General features: G+C 32.9%; 1 protein-coding gene across 6 annotated transcripts in view; it reads left to right on the top strand.

Moving 5' to 3' along the window:
- Positions 1 to 12,361, top strand: part of DACH1 (dachshund family transcription factor 1) — a 373,305-nt gene that overhangs the window by 185,545 nt on the left and 175,399 nt on the right. For all 6 annotated transcript variants that reach the window (XM_082769960.1, XM_082769959.1, XM_082769961.1 and 3 more), the window contains exon 3: positions 4,905 to 5,066. In XM_082769960.1, the coding sequence (XP_082626086.1) occupies positions 4,905 to 5,066 (162 nt within the window). The remainder of the gene's footprint in view (positions 1 to 4,904; positions 5,067 to 12,361) is intronic.

Here is a 12,361-nt window from a genome sequence, read left to right as displayed (position 1 = left end):
TTTAGGTATAACATTCAAAATACACATTTTGAGATGTATTTGAGCCTGAAAAGGATACTCATGCTTCATTTTCTTTTATTTTTTCCTTCACAGTTAGGATGTGTAGTAAAATTGTTGTGCCATAAAAATTGAAAGTTTTAAGAGCAGTCTCTTAAGGCAGGGAATAATATTTGTTTGAAGGCAGAACTCCAGGATATGATTTAGTCCCCACCAGTAATTTGTACAGTTTTTAAAAATCTTTCATGGTATTGGACATCTTTCTCAAGCATTTTACTTTGAAAATAGAATTGTTTTCTGAAGATTGTATGTTTTTATGTCATTGTGTTTCATTCACTCATTTTTCAGCATTGGAGACCACACATACTGGGCATACTTCTGGTCTTATTCTCACCCACAAAATTTTGCCTTCAGTGGAGTTGCATGGGTGTAAATTAGACTAGAACTTGGCAGGAGAATGCTTATGATTATATTTGGCAGAGGCAGCAGGCTGCAACTTTATTAACATAATTAACAGCTATAAACACACCCAACAGGCCAAAGTAATCTAGTGACAGAAGAGGGAAGGTCTTTGTAGGAAAGGATCATTCACGGTTTCTTTTGGTGTTTTGCTTCTTGTTCCCGAGTTCCTACTAAGGCTTGGAGAGCTTTCAATTGTGTTGTAATTCAAATTCATGCAGTTCCTACAAGACACCTTGAACAGACTTTTGCTGACGAGTCTATAGGAACTGTCAGCAATACTGAGATTACTTCAGAACCATGATTGTTGAATTAAACTTTACTTTCTGATGTTTTGCGTTTTGAATTAAATTGTTGGACAAGATTAATTGCATGCAGGAAGAGATTTAAATGAATCGCTTTATAAAGTATTAAAGTTCTAAGTATGTCACATGGGAAAAAAGCTGTAAGGTTTAAATGAATAAATGTATTTAATGCATAAGATGCCTTGGCTAATTTTTAATTCCTTTACTAACATATTTTATTGAAAAAACATACTTTATTCATCCATCTTAGTTATACTGCTACAGTTGTGGTAATTTAATATTCCTGCTTTTCACTAATCTTCTGGTTCAACAGAAGTAAACAATAGGTTTCATAAATTAAAAATATGCTCTTCAGAACATGCTTCTAAAGATAAAAAACAAGGCTGTAAACATTTATGACTGAAACAAACTAGATTGTTCAAATACTGCCATGATGTATCATGTATATCAATATGGCACTGATATCAGTTAGAATGCAAACAAGGTTTTAAATGATGTGCCCCTTCATTTCAGCTGGAGAATCCGCTTTACACCATCTGCCTATCAGATGGTTAGGAACCAGGACTGCGTATTAATGCCACATGTTCGATTTTCTTTCCTCTTGTAATGGTTAGATTCATATTGCTAATAGCTGTGCATGAGCACTGTCGATGAAATTTGTGTGACGATGGAGTGATGAGATATTTATAAAGCTGCCTGTCTCACTGCATAATCAGCAGGAAAAATGCCAGACATAAACAACTTATCAATTTCAGAATATTAATGACAACTACCATTGACTTTAATCCATTGAGTATTTTAGCCTGGATGCTTTTTAACTGTTCAAATATTTTTTTGTAAAAAAATAAATATCTAAAGGGATGTTGAATGTGATTCTTATTATTTCTTCCATTTCGGATGCCTTAATAGATGATTTTTCTTTTTCTCATATTGAAGATAAAATGTAATGAAAAATATACAACTTGGAAATTCTGTGGCTGTGCCCATTTCTTGTAAGAGAAAAAATATATTAATTAATGTTTAGGTCAAAAGGTTTTTTTCAAATGACCTGTTTAAAGAAAAAAAAGTCCCAAGTATATATGTGAACTTTAAAGTTTAGAATTGTTAAATATACATATAGTTGCTATGTAACAGTTAATAAATCTCTTATTTATTATATATATGACAGCCTTTTCTTGTGAGATAAGTAGGGCAATGTGTTAACACGAAATTTTTGTCTTCCACACTGCACCAGTGCCAGGGGCTCTGGTGAGTGGCTCGGGACCTTCCTTGCCTTCCACTTCCTTGCAACTGCTTTGCTATATCGTGGCAGTTAAAAAGTAGAAAAAAGTAACAGTAAGGCAGAAACTGCGCTAGGTTGACATTGCTGTGAAGAACTGGATTAAGCTACAATTCTGAGGATTATCCCATACTCAGTGCCCCTCTTCTGTACCTCCTCCTGCTCTGACTCATGTTTATATGAGAGACACGTTTCAGTTTCATACAGTTTAAATTAATTGCTGTATGGCAAAGTGATAATTTCAATCACTTAAGCAGTTACATGAGAGAGGAATAAAATTTAAAGTTTAGTTTCTGCTTTTTTAAAAAATTATTTTATTATCGCAAGTATTGTTTTGAAAGAATTGTATTAAACTGTATATCAGCAGTCTGCGTTTTATTTTTCCAGCCCCTATCCAAAGGGTATGGCTTTCTTTACAGAGAAGCGTTATGTGTGCTTCAGAAGAAACTATAAATGCCTACATGATTTTGCAAATTTTGCAGCAAAAGAGGGTTTTATTTTAGCAGTTCTGCAATGGTGAACAATAGTATTTCCAGATAGACAATAATATTTCCAGGGGGCTCACAAATCCAATGGAGTATTGGTTTAATATGGTGTTTATTCTAATATTTGGTGGTGTTTAAAAACTGATCTAGAGTGCAATAACAACTAAAAGTTTGAGGTATGCTGTCATATTTATTGGTTTTATATATTGGTATTTTAATATTTTTTCTAAGGGATTGTTCTTTAAAGATGCTAGTTTTAGCTTTTCAGTAGTGTATATATATATATATATATAAAAGGAAGTATAGGATATTGCATTGTTTAATGAACACAGGATACAAACCAATGTTCAGAGGTGCACTATCCTTTTCTCTTTGGCCTAATTTAAGGACTGTAACCAAATTTGTGTAATGTATAACTTCATATCCTTCCTCTAAGATAAAAATATCATTGGAAACAATCCACGTTATTGTCAGTACCTTCTTAAGACAAGTATGTGCACATTTTGTAATAGTGGCAGAAGCTAAAATAAAATGAAACCCTCAAGTTTATCCACCTTCTGATTTGATTTTTTTTTTTCCTTTTGGTACTTCTTCCTGAATTGGCAGTTTCCTAAATAATATTGATCTGCCCACGCAGAATGTAATTATCCCATACTTGGTAATTCTCATTGCATGTAAAGGTGCTGGAAGTCTTTGTGAGGCAAGTAGAGATGCTGGAGTTGTTTGCTAAGCTTTATACAGTCAAGCAGAGAAATAAGGGAAAGCAACCTTGAAGCAAGACATAATATATGAAAAAGCACCCCTTATGCCACCTTTTTGCTTTCCATGTGATGATGGAGATTCCTGAAGTCCATTCACCTTCAGCTTTCTCACCAATGGGTTATCTTCTGTTGCTAGCTGAAAACATGGTAATACTGAACTCGTTTTCCATTTAAGAAGGTAAGAGAGACAATAAGAAACCCATGGAAGCAATGCTGGTAGCAATATTTACCTCAGCAGCCTGGGATTCTTTGCTTATTTGGTATTCCCTGATAAATTGTGCTCTTCCTATGCTGGGCAGCAGCCTAGGCCCACTAGAATAGTAAGTCGTGGAGTTAATTCCTCTTGAGATCTGTAAGACACTTCACACCTCTCAGGATAGCTGAAAATCAGACAAGCAGACACCTTTAAACTAATTACACAGATCTTTCAAGCTGTCTCCCCTGTCAGGGCAAGAATCTTGGTTCAAAAGTATTGAGGGTCTGCTACTCATGTGATATCATAGATTGAGGGCTTAGATTGGTAGTTTTATTGCATAAAACTTATGTATTTTACTGCTTTCTCCTTCATTTCTTATGTTTAATTTTCTTTAATTTCCATCTCTACCTCCTGTTTTAATCATATGAGACAAGCAGAAAGTAGTGGAGGTCTTTTTCTGGGTAGCTCTTGAGGAGTTTTGACATCAGCTTCTTTTCATCATCACCCAAGTTGGAGCAAAACAAAGGGAATGGACAGCAGTGCTGCCTGGGGACAGCGGAAAAAATATTCCTCCTTAAGGAGGAGGGCAAAAAGTTATGACATTGAGTAAAGACTGTATCTAATTTTGAGTTTTGAAGGCATTACTAGAGTATTTCTTGTAACTGCTTTTGACAGAGAAAACTTTCCTCATTTTTGTAAAATATTCCTGTATATGTCTGAATGGCAGAAATGTGGTTTGGTAGGACAAGCACTGAAGGTGCCTGAAGGTGCCTTCGTCTTTGGTATTAAATGTATTTAATGGATCCCCTTCTCATTGCTAAATTCTGTAGTGCCTTATAGTTTTGGGAAAGCAAAATAAGTATGTTACCAATGTTCTGCATAGCTACCTTTTCTTCTAGAAATGATTCCTATGGGGGCTCACATCTCCTAGATATTATATATGAAATTAGAACTAAATGTCTGAGTTCTTTAGTCTGTTATTCATAAACAAAAATTATGGATTTATTTTTAATTTATTTTATTTAACATGGCAAAAACATTTTACATCTAAAAGATTTTTTCAAAATACAGTTGCATGCATGTTCACCTTTTCTTATTCAGATGCTTCAGATCATTTACAAACAAAATCTGGTTTCTGAAAGCATGTATTTGTAGCTACAGCTAGTTATGACTATTATAATTGCAGTTACTGGATACCAAGCTAAGATTTAGGTGGACGTGGGATGTTTAGAAGTAACTATTTATATAGGATGTGAAATATTTTATTTGAAAAAATTGATAGCCCTCAAATGAAACAAGAGGAAAACTACTCTGCAGTGTTCTCTGTTTGTAGTAAGCATGAAGGAAGAGTAACAGTCTTAGTCCCTACAATAATGAAGAATCATAGAATAATGTATATTAAATTTTATTCATACTTTGCAGGCCTGACAGCAGCAGCTGCAGCAGCAGCAGCTGCCACCAATGCTGCCATAGCAGAAGCAATGAAAGTGAAAAAAATTAAATTGGAAGCTATGTCCAACTATCATGCAAATAACAACCAGCATGGAGCAGACTCTGAAAATGGAGATCTGAATTCAAGTGTCGGTAAGTCTCAGACACATCGTTATACAATGTCCATAACACTCTGATGGGGTTTTATTAAAATGGTGATTCTTCTAGACTTCGTTCTGAAGTTTTTGATTTGGTGTAAAATGTTGCATATTTTTTTTCCTTTTCTTAATGTTTTTAGTTTTGTTTTGTGTATGACCTTTATACCAGCATTAAGTGCTGTTGTTACTATTACAAAAAATATTATTCCCTTTGCAGGTTACTTTTGCAGACTCTAGTTAATATTTTCCATGAAAGAAAGTGGTTTGATTGCTTAGAGTTCATTTTTCAAAGTACAGGTGGGGTGACAGATGATGGTGTCAAAGTGAAATTTAACAATGTCTCTTGCTCAGTGTGCTGGGTATCGACTTTAGGTAATTCAGAACACAAGCTTGAAAGGAAAATATTTCATACTTTCATGTGCCCTGTGACAAAAGGAAAACATACATACACAATAAATTATTGCCATGCTCTGCAGTTTCTATCATATTTTATTTTAATAAACACATTCTTAAAATGTAGTTAACAGACTTTTCCATTTCTTAAGCAACCATCAGCAACTCATGTTCTCAAACAGAATTGTTTTGGTATACTTTATTCATTTGTTTGGATGATTTGTTTTGCTAAAGCATACTTCAAAGCTAGAGTAACTTTTTGTTGTCGTTGATTAAATCTTTAATCATCTGTGTGTGTCTGCTGTAAAATGTTTTGTTATGCCATTTCATTGTATTGGTTTCTTTTATCATGTTGAGACAGTATGAACTCAGCAACAGAAATTCAGTGACAAAGAGGTATGTTCAAAAAACTGCAGACAAAATTGGTTGGAATAAAAAAAATGTTGGAATAAAATGGCATAAGATAGAGATTCTTTGTCTTTATTTTGGGCTCTTTTGTTTATTTATTTATAATTTTTCATATTGTAAATATATTTGAAATGAGTCTTAAATAGTTATGTTATAGCCTTAACATAAATAAATATGTTTGTGAACCAGAGTTCTATACAATCTGGGAGCATTCGTAGGCTGTTATTTATAAGTAATGTGGACTACAGTTCAAAGAACCAGTTCACCTAGATACATTATTTTAAATAACAGCAATATGCATGCATAAGGTGACAATCTGTTTTTGTTTGTTTGTTTGTTTTACTTAAAAGCTGTTAAAAACATGCTCTTGTAAAGAAAACTATCTTAAATTATTGTGATAGTACTTGAACACCAACACGTGCATTCTGTAGAATATTAGTGGAAAAATTGTGAGTACAACAGTGGGTAAAGAGGAGGTGTCTGTGAAACCTGGGTGAAAGAGGTGATAGGTGCAAGTATAATGGAAGGACAAGGTGGCACCTAAATACAAAGAAAAAAAGTAAATACCAAGTATTGGGGTAAGGAGTCTGAACTCAGAGCTAATTTAGGTGCATGCATAGTGCATGCATTATGTGAAACAAAGTGTTCACATATTGAATTAGAGAACTAATATTCTTCTTGGCTGTTCAGACAAACTACTTGTACATGTATGGAAATGGAAAAGTTAACAAATAATCAACATGTAGACCACATGAAATATTTGCAGGATTTGTGGGAAGAATAGCTGAATTTCATCTGAAATCCATCTTAAAATAATTGTCTGAGACAAAATTTATATGGTTAATCTGCTCATAAACCGTTTACTCATTTTACTTGATTGAGAAGTTATATTCGAGCTTTTTTAGTAGATTAAAGTAACATTATTTATCGCCAAAATTTCCTCTCAGCAACTTAACTTAATTGTTAACTTCAGTTATTTTCCCAGTTTAAATGAATGAAGAATTGAGTTCATTTTGTTCAGAAAAAAAATAATGGTCTCAGTTATTTTCATTCTATCAGAAATGTCTCTGGAATTACAGTCTTCTTGTTTGTGCACAGCTTTGAATTATATTTTTCCTATGGAAGTTTTCTCAAAAATTACTTTCATTTATTTGTTTCTTTTATAGTGGGCCCTATCTAGTGTCCAGTGTCATTTATGCCTATGGAATCAAAGAAGTGGTTACTAGTGTATATATACTAGTGTATTATACCAGTGTATTATTAGATTCACTAAGAATTAACTCTATTTGTCAATTGCATTGCTGAAAACCAGTATATTGTATTATCCTGACAAGAAGCATATTTCAAAAGTGTTGTTTGGTAGTAGGTATGCACGTGTTTTCTTGTTGTTGTTTCGAGTCTTTTTTTTTATTTGTTTGGTTTTGTTTGTTTTGAGGGGTTGTTTTTCTTTTTTTTTTTTTCCAAATGTTTATGTTTTTTCAAATAAATATTATTAAGACCATATATCATTAACAATACAACCTATGGCTTGTTAAGCATGAATTTGAAACATTAAAATTATGAATGTTGACAGAAGGAAGGGACAAAACAGAACAAAATAATCTGATTTTTGTTATATTTTATATTATGTTATATGTCTAACCAAACTGGAGAAAAACAAACAAAAAACAGTCTAAAAGCTTTATCTAAATGTTAGCCCACATGTTACAGGTGTATGGTAATGTACATGGGTTGAGCGTACCTTGTTCTTGGGCTTTTCTAATGTGTGTGAAGGAAGAAAAATAAAATATGAACTCCTTATATTGTCAGGTTTACTTCTGAATTGTCTTGCTTTTTGGTTTTAATCAGATGCTTAATGTGACTTACAGAAGTCATTTATGTAGATGAACATTGTATAATTATACAGAGCACTACACAAATTTATTAACTTGGTCCTCTGAAGCAATGGCCAAAAGGTTAGTGAGTGAAGGGAGTTGAAGGAAGTCAATGACACTAATAAGTAATTATTTTATATCTCTCAGTTTTGCATGGTAACCTTGAGCTTTCATCCTCCCACCAGCATTATTATTTCAGAAGGAGAAAAAAGAAAAGAAAAGAAAAGAAAAGAAAAGAAAAGAAAAGAAAAGAAAAGAAAGAAAGAAAGAAAGAAAGAAAGAAAGAAAGAAAGAAAGAAAGAAAGAAAGAAAGAAAGAAAGAAAGAGAAAAAATAAATTACAGAGGAATTGGAATGAGGTATTAGCACACTGAGTAGAATATATGGCTGCAACGCCTTTCTCCCCCATCCACAATCAATTGGATTCTTTTAGTTTAATATTTACTTGCTAAGATGAGATGCTAGTCTGCATGGTGATAAACAGTCTGCTACTGGCATCTGAAGGTGACCTGTCAGTTCATATGGACAAATCTCCTGCTTACTGAAATGTACAAAATAAATCATTAAAGCAGGCAGGTGCTCATTCCCAGATTTAAATCACCACAGATTTATGATTTGAATTAATGCTTCATTTGGTCATAGAAATAGATGCTGAGACAAATGATATGCAGTGGTTGGGGCTTCCATACTGTAGCCATCCTAATATTGATTACTGCGATGTCTTTGCAATCTCTTGTTTATATCAAGTACTGTCTTGTGACAGCTTGGCTGATATGAGCTACATTGCAGATAAGAAGGAAAAATGTCCTGGGTTCTTTTTTTTTTTTTTTTTTTTTTTTTTTTTTTAGTGGCAATTCTATATACAACATGCAGGATAGATAAATTACTGTTTTCTCATTTAAAAAAAATGAATTCCATATGGCAGCAAACAAAATGCATTGTCTCTAAGATCATGCCGTGTTTTTATTTTTGTTTTAATTGCAGAGTTAAAAGAAAGAAAGTGACAAGGTCAAACATTAAATTTAATTGAAGAGGTTCTGCTCTTTGTCATATCAACATCTTATGATGTTATTAGGATCAGTCACATATTTACTACCTGATACTCTGAAGTTATGGATAGGTAGATCACCTCAATTATTTCACTGCTGTTAAGTACTTACTACCTTGCTATCATACTTCATTAATCTGCAGCAACAAATGATAAAAGCTTTTAAAAATGTTTAAAGATATTTCTGTGAGCTAGGCTTTGCTATCTATAACTTGGTAGGAAGTAAAGAACAGTCCATATACTTTTGCTTCCCAAACATTTTATATAATGAATAAACTATGCATACAGTTTAGAGAATACTCAAAGGATTTGTAAAGACCGTTGCCACTTGCTGAAATCTGACTCATAAAACTTGTAAACAACTATCAACAATAGTAAATTACTTACTTAGTAGGAAATGAGTTCATATCTATTCAAAATGTGATCTCAAAACAGATGTCCCAAGAAAATGTCATTGTTTAAATTACATTCATACAAAAAAAAAAATGCTATTATTTCTTCAAGGAAGTGAAGCAATCATGAAGACTTTGGTGTTCTTGGTTTCTAAACACAGTTAGGAAGTACAAGGCAATATTTTACACTTGGCTAGCATGTTAATCCATAAACAACCACAAAATGTGTTGAAAATTAAGAAGTTTTATTGACATGTTGGGTTTTCTATTCATCCACAATACTTGTAATGTATAAAATTATGAGACAAATCTAAGATTTCCTGCGTTGTGTTGTTCAAAAATAATGATGGTTGCTTGCATTTTTTTTTTAATCCAGAATCAGAGATAAAATGATTTAGGTTAAATTATTTTTCTCTAGCGACCTTGCCCAATAATAGAACAGTACAACATGCAGTCATTTCCTTTTTCTAAACACACGTGTCTATTTTGGAGGAAAGAATTACTTTTATGGTTTCAGGAAAAAGTCTTGGAGACCTTGAAAAAGCAAATAAAAGGAAACAGAGAATGCAGGCCACTGAGCACAGCTCTGCAGTTGCACATCTGATTCTCTGCCTTGGCAATGTTAATGAACCTCAAATCCTCCCTATAATTAGATGAGGGAATTGCTTATATTTTCAAACAGATGATGCTGCTATAATGAAACGATTGACAGGGAACTTAAGAGTGTCTACAGTAGTCATTTGGTTTCTGTATTCCCCCCGCCCCTTCTCCCCCCCCCCCCTTTTTTTTAAATGTAAAAAGAAGATTGGCTGTAGATACAGGTCCTGGGAGAGGTAGTAATTTACACAGAATGCTATGACAGGTGTCTTTCTATAGCACAGAAATAAAATGGGAGAGAGAGGAATAATGGACAGGTACAGCAATTTTTGGGGAGGGGGTGTCCTGGGTTCTTTAAAAGGGGCCGAGACTCAAGAGATGAATCCGGATTGAGTGCACAGCTGTAACTGCTGATGAGCTAATTGCTCCTTATCTCTCAGTCCCATTCATCTTCATTTTTTACCAATTACTGAGAATTATCTGTGTTCTCAGTTGGATATGAGAGTTAATCCTTTTTGGTTAAGCTGGCAGTACTGTGAACAGATTCCAAATCATAGGGTGAAAAAGCCAGAGCAAGCTTGTTCTAAAACTCTCTCCAGTTCAATGACAGTATCACTAGTTCATAAAAATTTTTCTATTGTTTAACAGATTGAACACTGATTTTATTTTGTTTTTATACTTTTTTTTTTGTTTGTTTTTATACAGTGCATTTATTAATGTATTTTTTCTGTTAGCATAAACTGATCATGTATTCACATCCACTAGTTGGATGGATGTGCTCCTTTTCTAAAAATACTCTGTTGAAAACAATGAAAATAAACTTCAGACTGCAAATATGATTTCCAGTATTACAGTGTTTAGTATACGACATAGTTCATTTAAAGACAAGACTATAGTTGTAACTGACAACATAGGATATAAGACAAGTGCTCGTCAGTAACATTTATCTACTTCTGTAAACTTTGAGATCTTTGGATGAAAAGTATTGTCTAGGTGCTAGCCAAGGAATAATTATACAGCCTTAAGGACAAATATGGTATGTTGAACACATTGCATTTCAAGCTAAAGGAATGTCTTCATAAAACTTTGGGAAAAACAGATCTTTAGCTATAGTCAAGTCACTAAACTCTGTTTTGGAATTTTACTTGTCTTCATGATACCATGGGAAAAAGTCTTGAATTTCATGGCTAAAATATAATGCTGGTCTGGCAAGTGAGAATGTAAATGGAGTTCATAATTTTGCAGGATCTGTTTCCCTAGCTTTTAATTGTGATTGTTAAATTTGCTAAACAAGGCAATGAATTGGATGTTATGATCTGAACACCAGTTAGTAAATTAACAGAATTATTAGCAAAGATTCAACATTTCCTGTTGAACAGTCAGATGTGTTTTAATGATGAGTCTCTCATCTAGATTAAATTTTCACTGTGGGATTCATTTAAACAAATGTATACATTTGCATATTAGTCACCTTAGATTCCCTTTAGACTCAACAGACAAAAATAAGTAGTTGTAGGGGTGATCCATCTCATCCTAAAGTAGATGGCAAACATGAGATCAGATAAACTAAACTGTACATTAAAAGTACTTAGTCTTGCATCTACAGAGTTGTAGTTATGTAAAGAATGAACGAATCACACAGTGCTTAAGTGATTAAGGTATTTTGGAATAAGATTTGAGTGAGTTAACAGGTCCTTTGCAAGACAGTGGTACAGTAATGACAAAATAGGACCTAACAGAAGGCAAAATGAAAAAGAAAAAAACCCTAGTCATCAGAAATCTCAGGTGAATTTAGGTATTCACAGAAAAAAAACTATTTAGCAATATACTCTCAAGTTTGTTCTGATTGTACAAGCATATCGCTTCTAAAAAGAGTGATTTTTATCTATGCAAGACATACTGAGAGAACAGACTTCTAAAACCACAGAAGTAAAAGCTTATTGCATGACATTTGTGCTTTGGGTCTGCTATGAAGCTGTATGGAAAAATCTAAATGATTAAGTCTATCTTGTCAGTAAGGATTAAAAAAAAAAAAAAGCTATTTATGGTGCTCAATCACATTTACTTTATTTCCTGTTCCATGAAAGATAATCCTAATTGGATAAATAGTTGGATAATTTATTTATTTATTTTTTTAATAAACAAGCTTTATTCGTATGGCTATTTTCCTTTAGATAGTGTTTTGTGTGAAAATAATGAATTTACTAAGCTTTTATTCAGTTTTGTTTCATCATTATTTGTTATCGTCAGTAAATATACTTAAACGTGATACTGTGAAGGTGCTATTTTAAGAAATGTAATCTTAATACACGCTGTATTTTGCTAAGTACTTATGATAGTCTATAGGATCATCTTTCATGAATATGAACTAGAAACTACATTTTAAGAAGAAAACTTGAAACTTTTTAATTATTATCCCAATTTCAAAAACTAATGTCTGTTCTGGAATATGTGACAAATTAATATATCTCTTGAATTATTATTGAATTGAATTATCATGAAAGTATGTATCTTTCCTGTGTTATAAACATGTAAGTATTTTACATCATACAGCAAAAATATTTTAATTAACATCTCTA

This window comes from Aythya marila (genome assembly GCF_965140915.1).
Source record: "Aythya marila genome assembly, chromosome: 1".
NCBI lineage: Eukaryota > Metazoa > Chordata > Aves > Anseriformes > Anatidae > Aythya > Aythya marila.
The sequence above is the reverse complement of the archived record's forward strand: the minus strand, read 5'-3'. Positions and strand labels throughout refer to the sequence as shown.